The sequence below is a fragment of the Haemaphysalis longicornis genome, unplaced genomic scaffold (assembly GCF_048455015.1).
Source record: "Haemaphysalis longicornis isolate Haplotype H1 unplaced genomic scaffold, Haemaphysalis longicornis Haplotype H1 scaffold_3, whole genome shotgun sequence".
NCBI classification, from domain to species: domain Eukaryota; kingdom Metazoa; phylum Arthropoda; class Arachnida; order Ixodida; family Ixodidae; genus Haemaphysalis; species Haemaphysalis longicornis.
In genome coordinates this window covers 67,297,756-67,323,033 of record NW_027526335.1, presented here as the reverse complement: position 1 = coordinate 67,323,033, position 25,278 = coordinate 67,297,756, and the positions used below count along the sequence as shown (strand labels likewise).

Genomic DNA, 25,278 nt, shown 5'->3' with positions numbered 1-25,278 from the left:
CGCTGTCGGTGCGTCTAGATTTGAGAGCATTTTACGACCATGGGTGTGTTCTAAACGTTGCTCACCCGCAACTACTGTCTGATGACGTATTGCGAGACACATCTTGTCCAGACATCGCAAATAACTGAAGGCGTGCGTGCACAGCATCGCCATCACTGTGATCACCATAATCGCCGCCACATACATATGTACTAGCGATCGAAGCCCCTTACCTCGACGTATATCGCCAGTTTGTAAAAATTATATTTCTTTGTTGCCTATGCTGAAAGTGTGCCACAAATCGACATCACTCACGTTAATAATAACCGAAAACTCCTCTGTTGAAGAAATTTATGTATTTTTTCGTTCATCTCTTTCTGCGATTGTATGGAGCTTAATAAGCTACCTAACAAAATTCAGTCTTTTAGCACCGCAACAGTTTGGCTTCAGGCATAATTATTCAATGGAACTCGCACTAATTGACTATACCAAGCAATGTTTAGATAATCGCCTTTTCGCGGGAGCCGTATTCATTGATCTCACAAAAGCCTTCGACACCATCAATCATAATATCTTGTTGCAAAAACTAGAATCACTTGGTGTATGTGGCCCGGCGCTATTACACATACAAAATTACTTAAGTAGCCGAAGCTAGTCTGTGAAATTCGGCAGCGCTATGTCTGTATTTTGTCTTCATGGCTCCTTTAAATCGTACCTGTTCCAGTACTCTTTTTATATGTCTGGGCGAAAACATATACTTGATGCACTGTCGTAATCAAACTCTCATCGCCTGTTTCTTTCTCCACTCAATCTCATGTATAGATGGTGCCTCGTGCTAACGGTACAAGAAATAAAAATATACATGATAACTTTAACTTTTTGAACTACCGACTGCGCACGTGCGCAGTACTTGAATTTACTACCGGTGTATACCTGTTTATATGAATTTGTTCCTTTGTGTGCTATTTTTATCCCTGTGTATACCGCCTCCCTAAAGATATTTTTGTTGTCGTTATGGAAAGGGAGGCCCCCTGTCGGATTTTTTCCATAGGACCCCCTTCTGCAAAACCTTGATTTTGTAAAAACTGTACTGAACTACTTAATAAAACAATGTCAATGTCAATGTCAGCGCGTCACCTGGCTGTTCAAAATGACGTGTCAAATATGCTTGCACTTCCATTTGGCCCGGTTTTATTTGAGTTGGTTATTTCAACCGCGAAGCTGTTCTTGGTCGAGGCTTTCATGAGACGAAACGTGGTAACGCGGCAGCAGCAATGTGCAGAGGGCATGGCCTAGCAAACAGGAAAGCAACAGCCAAGCACATGTGGAGCAAGTTAAAAGAATGCTTTAACGAGACGAATAGGCAAATACTTCCTAAACTACGAAATCTGGCGACAATGTGTTCACTTGCTAACATTGTTGAGCAAACAGAAAATGTTAAGTATACTTGGAGCAAGACATTAATGAATAAGTGATATCTGCATTTTTTATTGAAAACACATGGCTGCTTGATTTTTGCAATAATAAATTAAAATACACCGTTAAAAAACAAGAAAAGCGCACGCGGTGTCCCCTGGTGGCAGTGTTCCATGTCACAAACGTAACAAAAAGGTCCAGTATATGGCGTGAGCAGTTGAACACGGCAAAATTGAATTGACTCGAACGGGAATTGATTTGCTGACGAGAAGCTGCATGAAGTTTTTTTTTGTGACTAGGGAACCCCAAGCAGCTTCGTTGTTAACATCCGCATTACGTTCATGAGATTAGGTCAGTGAACCTGGGCTATTTTTTTTTTGTGTCCGAAGCCGTTAAAACATAACCAACAGCTTCATTCAGGAATATCATTATTATGTCGTCAAACCTTAAGATATTCCAGGATACAAAAGCGTCCACTTTAAAGGCTGATGACGTTTTTCATTTCCGAGCCTTGTAGGGACACTCAGAAACCTACTCTAGGAAATGGAGTACAGCTTCCAACTTTAAAACCCTATTGGCTGTCTTTTTCTTCGCGATAGCATCCCCACCTCAGTTGCATGTGCTAGCCAGGCGGGTACAAGTCTGCGCGATCTCACAACTGAGCCTGCAGTGCATTCGTTTATGGTGCTTGCGTGATGGGCGTCGTCCAAACTGGACGGTGTGACAGGTAATAACGCAAGCACGTGTTCTAAGTAGTACGTATACCGAAAGTCTCGGTATGCAGCCGTATCTAGAACAAGGACACGCAAACTCAGGGACAGGGAGCCTGCAATATACCGACATGCTCACGGCTATTCCTATCTACTATCGGGGCGCAAGACGACACCACAGATAAGGAGTTTCTCACGTTTCACCCTGAGGGAATTGTGTACCTCAGTGTTTGTGCCGGTGTCCGGCCCCGTCGCCAGCCATGGATTCGACCCGCAGCTGGGTTGTCGCAGGCGCCAGTTTCTGGATATGCACATTCTCCTACCCGATGCTTGGAGCTTCCGGAGTCATTTATGTCAACATCCTGAAGACATTTGACGTCACTCGCGAACAGGCGTCATGGCCCATAAGCCTCACCTCTACGTTCTACCTGCTTTCAGGTGCGTATATGTACAGTCCCGGAGAAATGCAAAGCGAACACGACAATACTAACCGGTACGAGGTCTAATCATGGCGTGATATCGGTAAATTTAGAAAGCCGCGTTTAGGAACTTTGTTACGGTAATTAAGCCTCGCGTCAATTCAACTTCAGTGAAAAGAAACGGCGCTATTTGTATGTTCTGGTTCATGTTTTCATCATTGCCCTTCATTTGTGCAGGACTGTACGTTTCATGCGGTAAGCGCTATTGTTCTTTGGGCTTCGTCTCTGATATGGTGGGGTGGTCCGGCATACCAGAAACCCTTGCGAGTACCAATTCGGCCATTGTCTTGCCGTTATCTTGGATGTGCTCACAACTGCCTGTTTTCCGCTAAGGATGTGTTGGCACTGCCCTGGCGTCCTAATGTAATATACAAAAGAGGTATTTTTATTTGCTGGCGACGAGTTTAACACAGACGATGGTCGACGGTCAGCGAGGGCTTTGCTTTTTCGACGAAGAGTGTATGTTCGACATGGCGTGCACCATCGAGCACAATTACGAATGCTTTTGCCTTCAAAAGGCATTGTTACCCTATTTGTTGTTTATTTAATCTACACTTTATTTTGATGAACGTTCACCAACTCGCCGATTTATCGGTGTTATTTCGTTCGATGTGGAATTACCGCAAATTGGGCAATAATAACCAGAGACCTTAACGAGGATAACTACTGCATTATTGGTGTGATGAAAAATTACACGTGAAGAATATAAAGCAATACCACAGTCGCATGTAATATAGGCAAGCTATCTGAGGGCCCTTAACCATTTTTACGATTTGTGCATGCGAGAGCAATAATGTCCAATATTTGAAAGCGCTGAGTGTCAAATTGAATGTCTGAGAACCGAGCTCGGAACACCTGTATGTATTTTTCTTGTACTATGGAATCACTGGGCACACACCACTGTCCGTCGCACACGCTGCACGCAACTTGCAATAAATGTAGGATGCATCATTGATCGTTCAGTTCCCGACCAAAACATCAGAGATACGATAGAAATTAAATATACGCTTAGGAATTACATTGATACATTTTCTCGTAATTTTGACCCCCTGTATTAGTGACCGGACCCAAATTATTACAGTTTTTTAAGTTGGGAAAACACACAGTGCCTGCGTGCCTCTCTCTCTCTCCTCTCACTATGTGTTTCCAATCTGCGAAGCAGTAAGCGATACCATCGACAAGTACGGCGTAGTCCGCTTTCGGAATTCACGTGGTACCGACATTTCAGCCTTTCTTGAACTGTGGAGGTTCTACTTACGGTCCACATTCGTTGAGTATGCTGGGGACCGATACATCCAGAAGGAAGGCGTCTGTATTGGATCGTGCCTGGCTCCTGTATTGAGGGATTTTTTGCTTGCCAGCGTGGACAGGCAGTTGCAGAGTGTCATTCCTCAACATGGTGTTATCAAGACATTTCGCTTTGTTGACGATTTTTTGGTGATGATTGAGGTCGACAAAAAAACGATCAACGAAGGGGCTAGGTTTGAGTCCCATCTGGAGGCTTTTGGGCTAACCATGGAATTACCCTCTGACGCCCAGCTAAGGTTCCTGGACCTTGCGTTGACGTTAAGTAATGAGCACACCTGCTGGGAATATGCGCTATTGTCCCAAAAGGGCCTTTTACCGTTCAGTTCGGCGCACAGCAAGCTCGTCAAGAGGGGAGTTGCCATGGGGGTTCTCGCAAATACTCTCAACAGGTCCTGTCCCCATCAGGGACAACATAGTTTCGACGCTCAGGTCCGCCGCCTCAAGTCTGCCGGCTACCTGAGTAACCTCATGAGCGCTTTGGCTTCGAGGTTGTTGCGCGCGCTTTTCTAAAGGGTTCCAGAAAAGAGCCCTCAGAAGGAGCGACAAAAACAGCGGTGATTCCGTACGTCCACGGTGTCAGCCATGCCCTCAAGAAGATTGTGAGCCAGGCAGATGTTCGGCCCGTGTTCTCTGAGCCTAAAAAACTGGGGCGATTGTGCAAGCGTGTCAATGCTGAAACACCGAAGTCAAGCGCATATGTAAAAAAAGCATATGACATGGTATGTTCACTGTGTGAAAAATGTCCTTTACGAAATTCCATTGTCGCAATGTGGCCGCAATTACGTCGGGCAGACAAGCCGCTGCCTCAATGATCACCTGAGGGAGCATGGCAACAATGTGAGGTCGCCATCAAGTACCACCTTGGCTACGCATTGCGCTTCCTGCGGCTGCGCCCCACTCTTCCATGACTGCGTGATTCTCGCGCCGTATCCAGGACGAAGAGAGCGGGAAATATTTGAGGCGTTCAAAATCAAGAAGAAAGGAGGTGCTTGTAATAGTGAGCCGTCAATTTCACTTCTAGAAAAAAAAAATTCTGTACTTTATCTTGAGCATTTGACTCTGCATCAGCACGTGGCGAATTATGCTTTTTTACGAGACATCGTTTTTTCGATGGGATATATCTCTTAGGTTTTTATCGGCCCCTTTGTTGTTTTAGTTTTTCTGTATACGTTTTCTGCTGCAATAAAGCGCTCAGTTGTTCATCAGCGCCTGTGGCTTGGCCATCCCTTTCTTCGTGCTGTCGTTTGCGCTGTTTTTTGTAGTAGAGATCGATCGAATTGGTCGAACGAAATTTGGAAAAACTGAAGAAATAAGAAAAATATAACATTATTACGGAAAATGTCGAACCGTATAACACCCTGCATTTCCACAATAATGCAGATTCCGCAAAAGTTGCAAATGTGATCATTATCATTACGTAAATGGAAATAATTAGTCGGACGCAATTTTGAACAACTAAAAAATAAGACAAATATTAAGTAATTACGGAAAATTGCAAAACGTATAACGCATAGCATTTCCACACTAATGCAGATTTCGCGGAAGTTCCAAATCTAATCGTGATAATAACGTGAGTGGAGATAATTGGTCGAACGAAAATTTGAAAAATTATAAAATAATAAAAATATAAAATAATCACCAAGAATGGCGAACAATGTGACGCCCTGCATTTGCACAACAACGCAGATTTGGGTAAAGTTCCACCTATGGTCGTTATAATGGAGTAAATGTAGATAATTACTTCAACAAAATTCTGAAAAAAAGCAATAAATAACAAAAATACAAAAATACGGAAAATGGCAAATGCTATAACGGCCTGCATTTCTACAATAATGCAGATTTCGCGAAAGTTACACTTCTAAACGTTATAATTTAATTTATTATTCAGGAGTTCATACAGAGGTAAAATGGGCTCGCCAAAGCCAACAGGTTGGCTTGTGCAGCGTCACCCGGTAGCACCGGCCTTCACTTCTCTAAAAAGCACTCATTGACACCGATAACTGGATAGCGAGGTAAAACAGTCACAAGCAAACAAAAAAGAGAGGAAAAAATAAAATGGGAGGAAAAAAAGAAAGCAAAAAACAAACAAACAGAAAAGCCGAAAAGAAGCAGACATACAAAAATACAATAAATAAACATGGGTTCCAGCTACACGGGTGCCATTTTCCTCATCACCAAGACGCAAATTAGAGAACAAAGAAATAACAAACTGTCACCGCACGCACGTACATACTTCAGCGGAATTGTAATGCTAGAATAGCAGCACGCAAGTGTTTCCACGTAGTTGAAGAGAACTATTCGTCATATAATTCATTGAAGATAGCAGGTACATAATAAGGCCTTGCAGACGTTCCGTAATGGGGGCGGACCGTTGGCGTCATATAGCGAGGTATGTGCCACAGAGGTATAGGAAATATATCTGGTGTACTGGTGTACGGATTACCGAACTCCCAATGTTAAACCTATACCTCTGTAGTAAATACCTCGCTATATGAGGCCAAGGGTCCGTACCCATTACAGAATGGCTGCAAGGCCATATTATGTGCCTGCTATCTTCAACGAATTGCCTGACGAATAGTTCTCTTCAACTACGCGGAAACACCTGCGTTCTGCTGTTCTAGCATTAGAATTATGCGAAAGTATGTATGTGTGTGGTGACAGTTTGTTATTTCTTTGTTCTATAATTGCTTCTTCGTGATGAGGAAAATGCCACCCATGTAGCTAGAACCGATGTTTATTTATTGTATTTGTGTTTTCCTTCGTGTTATCTGTTTGTTGTTTTTTGCTTTATTTTTTTCCCTCCCTTTTATTTTGTTCTGATTCTCTTTTCTTTCTTCTTTTTTTTGTTTGCTTGTCTTTTTTGCCTCCCGATTCAGTTATCACTGTCAATGAGTGCTTTTGACAGAAGTGAAGGCCGTTGCTGCCGGGCGACGCTGCACAAACCCATCTGTCGGCTTTAGCGGGCCAATTTTACCTCTGTATGTACTCCTTGATAATACACAATTTTCAAGTAGCACCTGCATGCCCGCGCCGGACCCGTATTGATGCTCACTCAGTAACTCATGTTTTGTTACAAAAGGAGTCATGACACCAAATATGTGCTTTTCAAGAACTGGCGAAAAACAAGATACCACCGAAATAGGGCGGCAGTTTGAAGGCTCCTTTTTCTGCTTTTAAACAGGGGAACCACGCGTTCGCACTTTTTACTTTCCGGCCAAGAGCAATGTTGACAGGCAGACAGACAGAACATCTTTATTTGGCCACAGCTGGGGAGATTAGGCCGGCGACGTCTTTTCCGTCGTCCGTCGGGCAGCAGGGCCCCTGTTGGGCAGGGGTCCGGTGCCTTCGGCCAAGCGGGCCAGGCCTTCTTGAATTTGGGGGTTTGGGTCACGCAGGGCGGCCTCCCAGCGCGCCTCGCTGGTGATAGTAAGGAGAATGGGATGGGATAGGTGCCTGGATAGTGGGATGCTATCACAGGCCCATATGATATGGGATAACGATGCGGGAGGGACCGAACAATACGGACATGCGTCTACGTAGGTGTCGGGAAAGATCGCAGACATGATGGCAGGGGTGGGGAAGGAGCGGGTCTGGAGCTGCCGATAGATGACCGCCAAGGATCGGGATAGAGATGGGTGAGCAGGAGGAAAAATGGCACGCTCCAAGCGGTAATGGGCGAGGATGTCCCCTTATGTGTGCAGCCTGTCCCGTAGAGTGAATATCTCACTATCATTGGCGGCGCCATCGAGCCCTCTGAAGACCAAAGCTCGAGCAGCTTCGTGGGACGCTGAGTTCCCAGGTAGCGTGGTATGGGCGGGAGCCCAGAGGAGAGTGAAAGAGCGGGATCGAATGTTCTGTGCCTTCAAAAGGACTGATAAAGTTGCTGGGGAAACTCTTGCGTAAAGGAAATTTGGGATGGCTGATTTGGAGTCACTGATAATAGTTGTTTTAAGGTGGGGACTGTGGGTCGTAGCCAACTCGATGGCGATCTCTTCTCCCGCCGGGGGGGATGTCGTAGGCAAGGACGCGGAGACGAGCTGGACTTGTTTCGAGTCAACCACCGTGGCTAGAGCAGCCGCTCTGGTAGGATAGGTTGCTGCATCTGTGTATAGCGTGGGGGAGCCTGGAAGGTGCGCCTTTTCAAGGGCTTTCGCGCGAGCCAGTCTGCGATCCTCATTGTGTACGGGATGCATATTTCGCGGAAGAGGTTTGATTCGGAGCGTCTGGCGGATGGAAGGGGGGATGTCTACCAATTGCTGATAGTTGGAGGTAGGTGGTGAAAGGCCTAAAGAAGCAAGCAAGTGCCGACCGCTGTAACTCTTAGTGAGTCTTTCTAATTGGCGGTGCGTTGCGCCTCAACTATCTCGTCAAGGGAGTTGTGGACACCCAGTGCAAGGAGGCGGTCGTTGGAGGTTTTTGGAGGGAGTCCGAGGGCTACCCTGAAACATTTACGTATCAAGCCGTCAATTTTGATTCGTTCACTTAGCTTCATGGTTAGGAAGGGGGGTCGAGTATGCTATTCGGCACAGGACAAATGCTTGTATGAGTCGAATGAGGTTGCCCTCCTTGACACCCTTATGCTTCGAAGCTATTCGAGATATTAGTCTCGTACTTTGGTATACCCCACGTTCAAGTTATCGGATAGTGTCCAGGCTGTGTCCCTTGCTCTGGAGGCGCAAACCAAGGACCCTGAAGGTGTCGACGGTAGGTATGATGTTGCCTGATTGGGCGGTAATGGAGATGTTGGGGGGGGGGGGGGGGGTAGGGGGGGGGTCATGTGCGTTGGGCCGAAAGAGTAAAAACTCGGACTTTTGTGGTGAGCAGGAGAGGCCGCGGCTAGATGTGTATGTTTCGATCATTTGGGTAGCTGTTTGAAGGGTGTCCTGAATGTGTCCGTCCGAACCCTTGGAAATCCAAAGAGTGATGTCATTTGCGTAAAGGGAATGGTGGAGGTCCGGTAGGGTCGATAGTAAAGGAGGAAGGTCTTTCATGGCGATATTGAAAAGAAAGGGTGATAAAACCGAGCCCTGGGGAGTGCCAGTGCTTCCCAAACAGATTGAGGACGTTTTGATGGGACCCATGTGCACAGTGAGCGTTCTGTCCGATAGAAAAGAACGAATACAGTTGTAATTCCGCTCTCCCAAATGTGAGTTCATTATACCCGCGAGAATTGCCGAATGGGAGATGGTGTCGAATGCTCGTGTAAGGTCCAAGCCGAGGATAGCCTTCGTTGTTCGCTCAGGAGCAAAAGCCGGGTCAATAATATGGTGCTGGAGTTAGAGCATAACATCCTGGGTGGACAAGTTAGGGCGAAAACCAAACATGGAGGGCGGAAAGAGATGTGTCCGTTCGGCAAAACTAGTTAATCTGGAAAGGATAACATGTTCGAAGAGTTTACCCAAACACGATGCCAGTGATATGCGGCGAAGGTGATCTACGTGTGGTTGTTTGCCGGGTTTAGGAATTAGGATCGTTTTGGCAGTACGCCACCGTTCCGGGGATAGAACCAGACTCCCAGCATTCGTTGAAGAGTCGTGTGACATCCTCCCCTGATAAATCGTCTAGATTATGTAACATTTTATTTGTTATAAGGTCTGGTCGAGGGGCCGATCTGGTGTTCAGCCGCTGTATGGCCGCATTTACCTCGTCCTCAGTTATGGGGGAATGCAGTCCGTCGTTTGAGTTGCCTTTGTATTAAGGGTGTTGAATGGGTGGACTCTGTTGGACATATATCTTAGTGATGTAGTTCACAAGGTCTTGCTCTGATCCTTCAAAGTTGTGAATTAGGTATTGTATGGATTGGGATAGAGCTGTTTTAGTGGTACTGGGATCAATTAGATGGCGGAGGATGTTCCAAGTTTTTTTTTCGAATTGAAATTGGCGTCAATAGACTCGCATGTGGCGTCCCAGTTTTGAGCCACAAGTTTAAAAGAGTAATTTTCTATTTCTCGATTGAGTCGGGCGATCCTTCTTCGGAGGTTCCGGTTGTGTTTCTGTTGGGAGAGGTGTTTTTGCATGCTAGATTTAGCTTGCCACATATGACCGAGGCGTGAATCTGGCTGAGACCCGCCGCGGTGGCTCAGTGGCTAAGGCGTTGCGCTGCTGGGCATGAGGTCGCGGGTTCGATTCCCGGCCGCGGCGGTCGCTTTTCTGATGGAGGCGAAAAGCAAAAATGCCAGTGTGTACGAAATTTCGGCGCACGTTAAAGATCCCCAGGTGGTCAAAATTAATCCGGAGCCTTCCACTACGGCGCGCCTCATCGCCTGCGTTGCGTCGGCGCGTTAAACCCTACAATCAATCAATGAATCTGGCTGGGGGAGATCCGCATCGATTTCTAATTCACGTGTGGCCGATTTAACGCGATTGAGCAGACCGTACTCTCACTCAGAAAGGGTGTCCTTAGTGAGACGAGGAGATTGTTCCGTATGTCTAAAGGCGTCCCAATCGACGATGGTGGCAGATTTCACCTGCCGGGACATGTGTTTAAGGGGGACTGTGATATGCAGTATTTTGGGATCACTGCCTAGATCCTGTTGCGTGTTTACCCACTGGGCTAGGGGATTGGCATAAATTCTGAAGGTTAGGTCGGGGGTCGTGTCTCCTTAAGAGACACAGTTCATCAGCGAGTTTTGTTTTGTGTGAGCACAGATTACATTTTTTTGGTTGGTATCAATATGCGATAACGGTAAATGCTCGCACGTATTTCAGTGGCGGTTCTCACGGTATTGCATGTATCCTTGTGATGTCTTTTTCCTTCTATTTTTCCCATAACCTTTTTAATGGTAGTTTGCTCATTATCATCGTCATCATCATCATCACAGCCAGGATGATATTGATAATGGTGAATGGGATCTTACATCTGTAGTCTTACAGTAGGAAACAGGCAACGATGGGTAGTTGACCGAATGTTTATTAGTGTTTCCATGTACCTGTTGTGCAATATTTGTATGTTTCGCTTGAAACGTTTATTTTTGGTTCCGCTCCCTGTCGTCTTACACTGGCCAGTAGAAAGGATTCGGGATGGAGGAAGGGTACGTGCTTAGGTGGAATCGTGGGGAAAGTTGTTCAGTTCGTCGGAATGGAGCACGACGTCAACAAATGCACGAAGTGTCTCCTCCCGCTCACATCGCCCACTACCGGTGTGGTCCACCCACACGGACTGAATGGGCCAAGAGAAAGAAGAATTTGCGATGTTTTTTTGCGCACGCTCATGTATCATCATCATCATCAGCCTATCTACGCCCACTGCAGGGCAAAGGCCTCTCCCATTATTCTCCAATTACCTCGGTCCTGTGCCAACTGTGACCAATTTATCCCCGCAAACTTCTTAATCTCACCCGCCCATCTACCTTTCTGCTGCCCCCTACAACGCTTGCCTTCTCTAGGAATCCACTCTGTTACCCTTAATGACCAGCGGTTATCTTGCCTTCGCATTACATGCCCTGCCCACGTCCATTTCTTTTTCTTAATCTCTACTAATATGTCCTCAACACGTGTTTGTTCCCTGACCCACTCCGCTCTCTTCTTGTCCCTTAATGATACACCTGTCATTTTCCGCTCCATTGCACGCTGAGTCGTTCTCAATTTAAGTTGAACCCTCTTAGTGAGCCTCCAAGTTTCTGCCCCGTAGGTGAGTACCGGTAAGATGCAGCAGTCATACACTTTCTTCTTCAGCGACAATGGTAGGCTGCTATTCATTATCTGAGAATGTCTGCCATATGCACCCCACCCCATTTTGATCCTTCTAATTATCTGTGCCTCATGGTTGGGATCTGGGGTCACAACTTGGCCTAAGTAGATATATTCGCTTACCACTTCCACTGCCTCGCCACCTATCTCAAACCGCTGTGCTGTACCGAGGTTATTGATCATAACTTTAGTTTTCTGCATATTAATTTTCAGGCCCATGGTTCTACTCTGTTCGTCCAGTGCGGAAAGCATGCTTTGCAATTCGTCCCCCGAGTTAATTAGCAAGGCAATGTCATCAGCAAATCTGAGGTTACTGAGGTATTCTCCATTAACCCTTACTCCCACACGTTCCCAATCCAACGTTCTGAATACTTCTTGTAAACATGCTGTGAATGACATTGGAGAGATTGTGTCTCCTTGTGTGACACCCTTTCTTATAGGTATTTTACTGCTCTCCTTATGGTGGACGATGGTAGCTGTGGACCCATTGTAGATATCTTCCAGTATTCTTACATAATGCTCATCTACCCCCTGGTTCCGTAATGCCTGAATGACTGCTAGGGTTTCGACCGAGTCAAATGCTTTCTCATAATCTATGAAGGCTATATATAGGGGTTCAGTATACTCAGCGAACTTCTCTATCACCTGATTGATCGTGTGAATATGGTCCATTGTTGAACAACCTTTACGAAACCCTGCTTGTTCTTTAGGTGGAGTGAAATCTAAGGTTGCAGAAATTCTGTTAGCGATTACCTTGGTAAGTACCTTGTAGACGACTGACAGTAAGCTGATCGGCCTGTAATTATTCCAGTGCTTCATGTCGCCTTTGTTATGGATTAGGATGATGTTCTCGTTCTTCCAAGATTCCTGTACACTTGCGGTCATTAGGCATTGCGTATACAGGTTCGCCAGTTTTTCAAGTAGAATTTCTCCGGCATACTCCAAGAGGTCTGCTGTTATCTGATCCTCACCAGGTGCTTTGCACCCTTTAATTTCTTTCAAAGCCTTCCTTACTTCTTCGGTCGTTACTGGTGGGATGTCTATCTCCTCTGAACTACTGTCTCGTTCGGCATTATCCTGGAGGTCCCGGCTACTGCACAGGTCCCTATAGAACTCATCTGCCACTGTTACTATTTTATCCCTATTTCTAATGAAATTGCCTTGCTTATCTTTAAGTGCATACATCTGATTTTTCCCCGCGCCAAGACGCCTCTTCACTGCTTTCAGGCTACCTCCGTTCTTTACAGCGTATTCGATCCTCTCCATATTATACTTCCGTATGTCAGCTGTCTTAGGCTTATTGATTAACTTCGAAAGCTCCGCTAGTTCTATTCTGTCAGCTGTGGTAGAGATGGTCATGGTTTTCCGTTTCCTAATTAGATCTTTCGTCTCCTGTGAAAGTTTGCCAGTATCCTGTCTAGTCATAGTGCCCCCGACTTCTACTGCACACTCCGTGATAATGAGTGTAAGGTGTTCGCTGGCTTCCTGTGTCGTAAGCTCGCCTTCATCGTTAAGAGCTGAATATCGGTTCTGCAGCGCGATCCTGAATTCTTCTGCTTTACGTCTTACTGTTAGCTCATTTATCGGCTTCTTTCGTACTAGCTTGTTGCGGTCCCTCCTCAAATCTAGCCTAATTCGAGATCTTACCATACGGTGGTCACTACACCTTACCCTTTCGAGCACTTCCACATCCTGCACGACGCCAGGGTTATCGCATAATATGAAAACTATTTCATTTTTATGCTCCCCATTCGGGCTCCTCCAGGTCCACTTTCGACTCTCCCGTTTACAGAAGAAAGTATTCATTATGCGTAGGTTATTCCGTTCTGCAAACCCAACTAGTAGGTCCCCCCTGCTATTTCTACAGCCCAGACTATAGTTCCCAACTGCCTTGTTTCCTGCCTGATTCTTGCCTACTTTAGCATTGAAGTTCCCCATAACTACGGTATACTGTGTTTTTACTTTAGCCATTGCCGATTCCACATCTTCATAGAAGCGTTCCACTACTTGGTCGTCGTGGCTGGATGTGGGTGCGTAGCCCTGCACCACCTTGAGCTTGTACATCTTATTGAGCCTAATTACAAGACCTGCTGCCCTTTCGTTAATGCTATAGTATTCTTCTATGTTGCCAGCTATGCTTTTAGCGACTAGAAATCCCACTCCCAGTTCTCTTCTGTCCTCTAGACCCCGGTAACATAGGACGTGTCCATTTTCAGCACCGTAAATGCTTCGCCTGCCCTCCTAACCTCACTAAGCCCTATTACATCCCATTTAATGCCCTTAATTCCTCGAGCAACACCTCTAGACTCGCTTCGCTAGATAAGGTTCGCGCGTTAAACGTTGCCAGGTTCAGATTCCATTGGCGGCCTGTCCGGATCCAGGGATTCTTAGCACCCTCTACTGCGTCACAGGTCTGACCGCCGCCGTGGTCAGTTGCTTCGCAGCCGCTGGGGACTGAGGGCCGAGGGATAATTGGCGTATTCATGGGAGGTATATGTATATGCGCTCATGTATATGCGCTGCTAATGGCCCCTTGGCCTCGTATAGCTGTCGTGAAATCTTTTTGCCAGGGAGACCTCCCAGAAAAAAAAAAAACTGGACTGAAAATAATCTTCTTTTTCTGCGAGAGTCCGCGGATCACCCCCAGGTAAATCTGCGTGTCGACAAAAACGGCTACACAAAATTATTTTCATGTATCAAGCTACGCAGCAGCCTTATGCAGCTTCTGTTTGCGCTCTCACCGACAAGCCATTATGAAATCTTAATGGGGAAAAAAACGGCCACCATCCCGCCCTGCGAAACTGGATGTCCAGCGAAGCTGTCATAAACCACTACAAATGCTGATGAGGGAGGGTATGAAATGTTCCTCATTGTCTTGGCGGGCTTGCCCCTTGCACTCGGCTTCTCTGGCAGCAAATGCCGGGTCCTGCCTAGCCTGACACATGAGCTCGCCCTCGAATGACATCAACCCCCCTTTTCGAAAGCAAGTGCAAACATAATTTTTTTCAGAACACATTGGAAGGGGGGGGGGGGGGAGGATGGGTCCAATGTTCAGTTCGCAGGCACGTTATCATTTACCATACGGTTTCGATGCTTCATTTGTGTCTTTTTTGCAGAAATACTGAGTTCTTTGTTGTATGCCTGATTAGCCTGACCCATGCACTCAGCGTCTTGGGCTAGAACTTCTGGGTCCTGCCTGGGTTTTTTTTTCTTACGACACGAAATTCTCCGACTAACGAGGGGCTAACTGCTTCGCTGTAAAAATTGAAGACAACCATAGCGAAGTTACGTAGAGCATGGCGTCAGCATGAAGCCTTTTCTTGCTTTTTATTTTGTTACTTGTGCTGTTTATCACTTTTTGTCCTTTTCATGTTCTCCCTTTTGTAGCGTGAGCTACACTCGCCTAGGTTTAACAGTTTCGCGTGGCTCCTGGAGAGCCGTGCTACGCATGCGCGAGGAGTAGTGACGTCACACGGCGCACACAACGTTGCTCGCTGCCCGGCTTCTCTCACACACCCCACGCGCCCAACGTCTTCCCCAAACTCCGTTCCCCACGTGGTGGCCCAGTCATTTGATGAACATGCGAGGGGTAACCGGGTGTGCAACCGATGGCTCGTGCGTCGCACCAACACCGGCGTGCTCCTCTGGAACCAGCTTAGCTCTGGGGCGATTGGTGACGCTGCGCCGGAGCCGCTTGATAAATATACCTGTCACATAATGCGTATACCGTGTTTGTGTCATTGAAGCAGCAGTAAGCATGATAATCAAGCTAATCCTAGACAACCAGGAAAGCTAAGAATAACCGGCTGAACCTTAGCTCACGCTACGTATATCCTGGCATAGCCGAGCTAAGCCACTGCTAATGTTTTCATTTGGGGAGACACTTTTTCTTTGAAGTGGACTACGTTTTTAGACGGCAACAGTGTTGCTCGGTGTGTTGTTCGACGTAATAAAGGGATAGGGGCTGACAAACATAGAATCGCACAATGTTTTCCCTTATTTGTGCTAAAACTGAAAAGCAATTGAAAAGTAATTTCATTAATTTGCACTAGTAATTGAAATTTTATTATAATTATTTCTTAAGGCCAATTTTTGTGCTGTGATTCGATTACTTCTCAGCAGTTTTGAGAAAAGTAATTAGTAATGTAATTTGTTACCTCTATAAAGTAATTTCGCCATCTATGGTCGGGCGTAAAGAAATAATGTACGCTATTTACCTCTGCAGCATTCTAGAAACCTCCCCCATTTATCCATTGCCCGCCACAATTCCAAGCTCCTCACGCATACATTCAGGTCTTCTGGGCGGAATCTTGAACAAGTACATCACCATTCGAACCATCCTGCTCATCTGCTGCTCCTTCAGCGGGCTGCTGATGTCCTCCTGCTTTTTCGCTACGGGAATCTGGTACTTGATCATAATCCTCGGCGTCTTCAACGGTACGTTTCACGTCTTTCATATGTTTTTGTAAAGGGGGTTCGGGGTCACGCGTAACAAAATTGTAGAAAGGTAATTTGTACGACTGCAATAGCTTTTTTTATACATTCCAGTCGTCTTTCAAAGCGGCGACATCCGCCCTCGGATACAATACTAGTTGTTCATCAGAAATGTTTGGATAATAATATCGCGTAGTACGGAAGGTTGAGTATAGCTGCCGTGAAAACCTAAAAAAATACATTCGTGTACAGTTAGTTCTGGTCTCTTCCTTGCTTACGCGTCACGAAAAGCAAGCGCATTGGAAGAAGAAATAAATACCAGCTAGACGTCATTCAAGCAGCAATATTTTAAGAACGCCCACCTATTACAGCTTTATTCGAGCTTGGCACATTGCTTAAATTATGTTGCTCACTATTTTGTCTGGCCTGTAATAGGTTATATCTGTCCACTTATGCAGGAGTCATGCGCTCCACTGCTGGGTAACCTCGTTGCTAACAGCAGCCCATTTTTATGTAAATACCCTTGAAACTAGTCCCACCGAAACAAGTATTGCGAATAACATTTTGCTTAGTTCGGCTTCTGCGGGAAGTTGTTTTAAGTACTTTTTGATAAGACAGATGTTTTCGTTTTTATGAAATTGTTAGATGAATAGCGCAACCTGCTTGACGTGCTTCTTTATTTCAATATTCTAAGACACTGAGGAACGTCTACGTTTCCGCATAGGATGTCCAAGAGCGAACGCTGCGGAACCTTGCTCAGTTATGGCGGCCGGTAACGGACGTGGACGCAACGCCACGTGGGGGAAAAATTGTTACTGGCTCTCGCGGCGACGCAACGCAGGTGGTGCACAGCTGCCGCCAGAAGTAACTGGACCACAGGAGCGGTGACTGAACGCCAGCGCAGCGCCATATAGCAGCACAGGATAAAACAAAATGCTGCTCACAGCACATGTGCGGGCGACGGCCCCATTGTCCCACTGCGTCTATGAGTGCCTTTTTCGATCGTGGCTCGCGACCAAAGTGACTGGAGTGATGACATTGACACCAGACTTTCGTTGGTCTGCAACTCGCTGATGGTTGTAGTATCAGCGCTACCTGAAGCAGGGTACTTGTTATCCCGGGCGCGGGTTACATAGCCTGATGGGATCTTCCACATAGCTTTGATTCCGCCCCCATGAGCAGTTTATGTACGCGAGGTAAAGCCCATATACCCGGCTGTGTAATCGTCGTCGCCGCTTCTGCCAGCGTGGTCGCTCAAACGCAGCAGGAAGTGCCGGAAGCCACCGTAAAAGAAAACTGGCGCAGCTCGCAATTGTGTTGCAAGGCTGGAGCAACAGCAGATATATCGGCTCCTCTTCCTTGTTCCGGATCGTTTGTCAGCAGCTTTTCACATCTTTTAGGCTGGTGGAAAAGGCCGTTGCAGCATGGGTCTCCTATGGAGTCCTGGACTGAGGACCCCAACACCTATTGCGATGCCCGTAATAAAGTGTAATCTCTCTCTCTCTCTCTCACACACACACGCACGCACGCGCACAAACACACACACACACACACACACACACACACACACACACACACACACACACACACACACACACACACACACACACACACACACACACACACACACACACACACACAAACAAACACTCACACACACGCACACGCACGCACACGCACACGCACGCACACACAAAGACACACACACACACACACACAAGCGCGTGCGCGCGCACGCACGCAGCTCTCTCTCAAACTGGACGTGGACTGCACTAGAACCGGCGCAAACGGACTTCGCTAACTCGCCGCCTGTAGCGCGAACTCGGCGTCCGTGCTCCCCACTTCAGGCGCGAACTCACGTGACCTGTTCAGTAGAAGCAGAGTCCTTCAATGTAAAGCATTGAAGGACTCTGGTAGAAGTAAAGGAGCACGCGTGAGATAACGCCATGAACGCTGGGCAGAGTGTTCTCGAAGGTCGAGCTGGCCGACGCCGGGCGCTCTCACGAGGTGCATGATGACGTGCGCTCGGTATTGTTTTCTGGAATGTGTTTCTGGTAACGTTATACACTGGAACTAAAAGCTTAACCAGCTCTGCTGTTAAGAAAAGCACCGGAAGTCTGGTGGGGCCTTGGGTTCGACACGCGCGCACGCCTCTCATGTTGAGTACACATTCGTTAACTGGCATTGCGATGTCAAATGGGCTTTCAGTTTTTTCTTTAAAAAACGTATGATGTATAGTTTTACCAGTTATTTGACTACGCTGTCTCGTCGTGAAGCCTTGGAAAGGTTTCACAGACAGCTTCAGTCTAATAAATAATTTAGCTTCAATAACTACGTCTAAGCTGTATTAAAACATGACATATAGGGCCGGTAAAATCAGTGCTTAGTTGTGACTACAGAACGCAACCAGTCATCCTCTACACATACTACTCGGGGAAGATTAATCTCCCTAAATATATATTGCGACCGCAATAGCAACGTCTCGCTAGATTTCGTAACGTCTATATCATAACAAGTGCAAGATCAAAACAACAGCATGTATGTGAAGTTATTTGACACGTGCTTATCATAAGCTTGAGTTTGTTCTTGTAGATACCTTATCATGACGTTTGCATGTCAGTGATTAAAAATGAACTTTCCTGAACATCTTTCTTCCCTTTAACAGGCATAGCTGTCGGCGGCATCAGGTTGACGTCTGTCATCGTCACCAAGCACTTCCTGAGGTACCGAGCCGCTGCCTCCGGCATCAACATGGCTGGTCTGTCTGTTGGCGGATTCCTTCTTTCCCCGCTGTTGCAATTTCTCTTCGACAGATACGGTTTTAGGGGAGCACTGCTCATCTGTGGCGGAATTTCACTCAACTCCGTGGCAGCAGCTCTGCTATGCGGTGATCCTGAGGAGGCGAAACCCACGACTGAAACGGCCCAAGAAAATGGCACGCCAATTCTCATACATAACATCAGGTTACAAACGCCATTCGAAGAGGCGGAAAATGGCAGCCTGCATGATGAATTCACCGGTGGTTTTCCCGAGAAAGCAAATGATGCCATCGATAAACACGTGAAAAATTTTGGTAAATACCAGGATTCTTATGTGGAATTTAGGGAATGCAGCTATTGTGAACTTGAACAGCCCAGGGACGGTATTCACGCTGATGGAATTAAAAATGGGGAGTCCGCAATTTCCGCGTCATTAAAAAGATGCCAAGATCCAGGGCAAGACGACGCTGTGTCCGCCGAACATATCTTCGCCTTCATGCTGAAGCCACGCTTCTACCTGGTCACGCTAACTCACTTGGCGATCTTCAACAACATGGCTACGTGCCTTACAGTGCTTGTAGACTTTGCCGTGGACTGCGGTTTCCCCAAGTGGAACGCCGTAGTTCTAGTGACAGTGTACTCCAGTGCCGATTTCGTGTCGCGGCTCGGCTCCGGTTGGGTGACGGACAGAGGGTGCATGTCCCGGAACTCATGGACCGCCCTGTGCCTGCTCTGCTGGACCCTCGCCTTGGCAGCGATGCCGCTGGGACGCTCCTACTACGCCCTGTTCGTATGCGTTATAGTGTCTGGCTGGTGCAACGGCTCCACCCTTTCGCTCGTACCCGTCCTCTACGTAGAAGTAGTACACATTCAACACTACGCGGTTTGCTTCGGAGCGGGCTCCACGCTGGTCGGCCTAGGATGCCTCTTGAGGCCTTTGCTGATAGGTAAGAAAAGACTACTTCATGTAAATCCCCGCTTGCCTTTATGGCGCCCACAGCTAGCGATCGTGGCCCAGGTGTTTCTGTCCCTTCTGTTAGGACTGTAGAAGTCGTTTGTAGAAAGCCTGGGTGAACATTATACTTTATGATAATAACGAAAGAAAACACCTGGAAACGAGAACGCTTACTCTGCTCCTGGAATAGCAAGATTTTTTTGTAAGGAAATGTGCAAATAAGGGCAGCTGGTCATTCTTGTTTTCTCCGTATGAAAATCCTAAGGATCACATTAATAATGCTGCTGTAAAGAAAGTTCTAAACCTTGATAGGATCGGTAAAGGGTTAGTGTCAGGTGTCATAAGGGTAATTGCATATGGTTATCCATTTCTTATTGATTTCGGTTCCAAAACTTTGTATTCTCGATGTTTCCCTGCAGGTTACTTCCGCGACCACCTGGGTGGCTACGGAGGCCTCTTCTACTTCTCCTCCGGATGTACATTTGCGACAGTAGTCTTCTGGGTTTGGCTCGCTGTGCGGAGCCGTGAACGCACCAAGACTCGCAAGACATTGGGGAAATTCGATGACAGCCCCGGTACGCGTTGAACATTGCGAAGGGAGACCGGTGAAGTAAAAGTGCTTCGGTAATCTGCTGCAGGTTGGCCCATGTGGTGCCTGTGAGTTGATGCTATCTGCAGAGGTGCGCTACGCCTCAAAACGAATTTCTATATCGCGCAACTCTCACTGAAAAAAATCCATCGCCCACGCCTCCCCTGTCAAGTGACCGCCCAGGAACACAGCATTCGAATCTGGCATTCCAGCGACCTACGACGTCCTTCTTTTTAGAAAAAAAAAATATTTCCTGGGCTCTGTCTATCTCTCTGTCACTCGATGATGGGCGTAAATGCTGTAATCTAAAGGCGTAAAATAGGCGTGCAAATTGTTGAATGCGAAGTGTATATGCGCTAGACCATTCCAAGCAACAAGAACTGCTCCCATGGCTAATGACCACCCACATTATTCAGTGCAAAGAAAACCTCATACATATATGAAGCAAAATTTCAGTACATAACCCAGAAAATAAGCGTGTCTTAATTAACAATTTGTGTTTAATTGGCCTGTACGACAGCAAATTTCCGACTGGGAAATTGCGCCAAGGGAAATGAAGCCGTCCGTATGCCCCGTTAGAGGTATACGCGTCGCAGGGTCCAACTATCCACGAGTTTGCGTCCTTAGGTCCCATGTGTGCTTCCTATACGCATGTGTGTGCGCCGCCGTGCCAGGGCCTGCGCGTCCCCGTTCCTATGACTACGTCTACGTACGCTCAGGACGTGCGAAGCGCACTCCGCCGCGACTCTTCCGTGTCTGCCGGGCTGACCGCGACGCAGTGTGTTTTCTTGTACAAGGCGTGTTCGAGTGATTCCATAATGTACGGTGTGTTGCGTTAACGGTGGTTATGCAAAGAGAGTGCTTGTTCCGTTCGCCGGTGGGACAAGGTTCCAACTGCATTTCTACCCCAGCTTAATTACGAGCGAGTACAAGGTGGTCGTGGCTCAAAGGCTGCAAAATGAGCGCCGTGCAGCGCTGCTTATGCACTGCCACAGAACTAACTGCATGAACTGCACTGCCATGAACTGCACTGCCACAGAACTCACAGTTCAATGAGTTCTGCCTTCTTACGTGAACCTATGCAAAGGAGATAGGATATTGTATGTTGAAGTTCTCAATTGGAGGCATAGGGCGTGTTTGAAGGATTTACGTATGAGACTCATCATATGCCGGTAGATGAAGTGATCTAGATTAGCGGCATGCTTGCGACATTTGGCGAGAGCTTCTTGTGGCTTCACGGGTTGGATATCGCGGTTGAGCTTCACAGTAGGCGTGCCGGTGTAAGGTGGAGGGGGAGAAGGAACATCCGTTTGTAAGAAGTTGATGTTTGAGTCCTGCATTCGGGAATCATCGGACGCGCAGGAGCAGTCGCTTAAAAGTGTGGGCCATATTCCGGATATATTCTCCTTTGCTTGTCAGAGGATTGATGAGGTAGCGGAGGGAATTTCATTTTTTTCTGTGTGGTCAGTGCGTCTTGCAATGTGTGGTAGTGTTAAAACCCGCTCTCTTCATTTGGGGATGTGGCGTAATTTCCCGCCTTTCGAGTAAGAATAAAAATTCTGCATCAGGGCTTCCAATGATGGCACTTCCGTTTCTATCTGTGTTCCCATCTTTGAGCTTTCGAGATACGGAGGAGTTTGGAGTCAGTACAATGGGTGTGATAGGTAGTTGCTAATGTTTGAATTTTAGGTGGGAGTTCCTGAGGGAGGTCATTTATCCAGGTAGTAAATGTCTAGGCGGGGTCAGCAGGGCGAACAGTGGGGGCCTTACGTAATGAGTGCCAGTTTGTAAGCGAGGCCGTCCCTAAACGGGCCTTAATTATACTCTTGACTGCGTGCAAGGAGTTGAAAAGTGTCGTGTTCTGAGCAAATATTTGGGTAGACCGAAGATCATTTAACGTCCAACCGACCGGGAAGTGTAAGAAAAGGTCGAGGGACGTGCCACAACGTTTGCGGGGATGTGCCCCAGCATTCGGTTTCATAGCTTGTGAGAGAGGTGCTTAATTTCCGAAGGTTAACGAACGGCCTCTGTCGAATCCGTGAAAATCACAAGCTGAGATTGTTCCAGCCAAAGATGTACTATAATCATCAAAGCGTAAGCCATTGCTCTCAGTTCATAGAGGATTGACGGAGACCTCTCAGAGGCCTTGTGGTGGTAGGTGTGAGAACAGTATTGGCGGTGAGATGTTTTAGTGGCGCCCCCGGGCTCTGACATCGGCTTAGGGACTCGCGCCGCTGTCGTCTGCTACACTCCGCTTGTGAGGGGCAGCAGTGCCTGTGCTCGAAATCGCCCTCTTTGATGCTTTAGTGCGATAAAAAGCGTATTTTTAGTAATTCAGTTATTTTTGCCAGCTTCTGACACATATGAATAATTTCAAGCTGTATCCCCCACAAGTTTTCCGCACACGAGGAGAGAAAGAACAACTTTCTTCTTGAAGAAAGCTTCTGACCGGTCAGAAGCTCGTGTTAAACCAGTTATTTCTAGCTTATTCGCGAGGTTCAGCGCACAGATAAGTATTCAAAATGCGTTGGCTTCCCTACAATATTTTTAGGTGCTCTTGCGACGATTCAACAGTGCCGCGCTACGTAAACGCACATCGCACAGCAGGAAATAGAGCGGCTGTCTTCTATGTTTTTCGTTGTTGACTTGCATCAGATGAATGTTTTTTTTTCTGTGCCCAACGCATTATACTTAATTAAGAATTAATTTATAATAACCGTCACAAACGTCTTATTAGTAGGTTTGGCGATGTTTGGGAGGCTCACAGAGATCGTGAGGATACTTTCTTCAGGCTGTATGCATGGCATACATTTCCATCTTCACAAATTGGCTTACGTTATGGCTACTTGCAAGAAAGCGCATATCCGCAGCGTTCGTTGTTTATTCACATGCAAATACAATGTGAAGGTTTTTGCTACGCCACCGCGATCGCGCCCCAGGCAACGTGGTCCACAGTACTCGAAGGCGGCTTTTATGCTCCGAATTTATATTGTAACCATTGTTATCATAACGAATCAACCCGGACAATCATGGCATGTTTACGGTGTTTAAGGCTTGATATACTCGCTAACGAGTGCAATAAATAGTATACGTGCATATATATGACAAGAATCGAAACCAATGAATATTTCCAAGGGGCTCTCTTCAACTCTTTTCAACTCTTCCAAGCTTAAAGAACAAACCCGGGAGGGTGAACTTATAATTGGAAGAAATTACTCTTACTCATTTGTCCTGGACTGAGGACCCAGACCACTAACCAGCTCGATTTTACTGTTAGAGTTTTCTGCTCCTCCCGCTCTTCCTTCTCCTCCGCCTCCTCTTGAGTGCAGTTTACCTATAACGCAAATCTGAATACTGGGAAGACATGGCTGTGGGGAATGTACTGAAATATCCCTGCAAGTGTGAACAAACATAGTGTTACTGTATCTTTATCGTAGAAGTGACTCGTTTTCCTCAATAAACCTCCATACTGGTTAGGAGCGTGGTATAAATCCGGAACGCGCCTATGCACACAGTTGGTTATTCGGAACTCAAACTCCAGTTCTTGCAGCTCCATAATGCATGTCGGCATACTTTCATGCCATAACAACGTAACGTGATGTAATACAATACTTTTGAGCGTTCGGAAAGGTTGCAAAAACTCTTACTTTACATACGATTACCGGGAATCGTAATGCCTTCTGCTAAAGCCGATATCCCCGAAGGGCTGGTATTTGTTTTGGTCTTGCAATTTCGCTGTTGTCGGTTATTAGCAGCTGGATGTTCCAAGATTGCTTAATACAGAAGCTGACCCCTAGCTCCGACTCTTCGCGATCCGCACGGGACCGGCTTCCCAAGGAATGGGGCGACGCCGGAAATGTTTCTTCCGTAGCGGTATCCAAAACTGCACTTTAATCACGCCTTGAGCTAGTGTATGCGATTTTATGTCTATTATTATGATAAGTTACGCACATGCCCAATCTGGTGCGGACAAACATCAGAGGTCAACAGACCCCAAGGAAACATCATGGAGAGCGAGCCCGAGTGAAGCAGACGACAATGCGAGAATCCCTAAGCCGACGTCACGGAGGCGCGCGTCGCAGCTCCGCCCGTGGTCGCGCTCACCGCCAATAGGTATGTTCTCACGACTACCGTCTTGACCAGTCAGGACTGGACGCTTTTGTTGACGTAAAGGTCATTTTGATTAGAACAGGGTGCGTTTCATTGCAGCACGACTAGACCGACCAAAATGCTTGCAGCCAATAAGCAGTATTAGGGCCCACTTAGGGGCTCGAGAGGAGAAATTGGCGGTGTTGGACTGAAGGCTTAAAGAGACGCATACGAGCACTTAAACGATCGTTTCTGCCATCGCTGCTGAGCCAGCTCATCTATTGCGTTCAGGACAGAGTCCTCCTATACGCCCCGAGCTTCGCGATAGCTGCGCCGCCCTCCGCCGCTTCTCCGCGGAGTTTGCGGGATGGCCGCTGCTCAGCTGGTAGCGGCTCATGCAGTATTTGCGTTCTCTTTCGCTTCCTTCTGCCTATCGGCGCCCTAAACATTTTGTTATTGTAATGTCTGTAAGCAAATAGTACGTTTAGGGCGCTTCAGAAAACAGCTACTACCTGATAGAGCGCTCGAACGCCAACAAGAGCTATCCGGGGACGCGGTAGTGTGCGCTTCTTCGCCGCTCTTACAGGCGTCGGCGACGGCAGCAGCCTATCACCACTGTCACCGCCGAATACGTCAGGCGCAAGTGAATTCTCTTGTCGCCTCGTTTAGACCTGTTACTGGCACAGTGAGAGGTTGGTTTTGTTTTGCATTGCGGACAACGAATGATGCTTTGTTTCGAATGTATACGTCGTAGAAAAATAGGATTCGGGGATGTGATCAACTAATACCTTACAATAACATGGACCTTTTATGGGAATAGAGGCCACGCGAAAATGTTAAGTCTATTGCAAGGCTCTGCGTCATGAAATAT

At 46.9% G+C, this 25,278-nt stretch overlaps 1 protein-coding gene across 2 annotated transcripts in view; it reads left to right on the top strand.

Annotated features, from left to right (window-relative positions):
• LOC144174569 (monocarboxylate transporter 12-B-like) overlaps positions 1-20,559 on the top strand; it is a 58,028-nt gene extending 37,469 nt beyond the window's left edge. Inside the window, exons 1-4 of one of the 2 annotated variants that reach the window (XM_077703340.1) lie at positions 2,320-2,543; positions 15,875-16,018; positions 18,681-19,721; positions 20,149-20,559. In XM_077703340.1, the coding sequence (XP_077559466.1) occupies positions 2,366-2,543; positions 15,875-16,018; positions 18,681-19,721; positions 20,149-20,315 (1,530 nt within the window). In that variant the 5' untranslated portion in view covers positions 2,320-2,365 and the 3' untranslated portion in view covers positions 20,316-20,559. Of the gene's footprint in view, positions 1-2,319; positions 2,544-15,874; positions 16,019-18,680; positions 19,722-20,148 lie in introns of those variants that run through there. The other variant, XM_077703341.1, reaches the window with a different exon arrangement.
• The last annotated feature ends 4,719 nt before the right edge of the window (positions 20,560-25,278 follow it).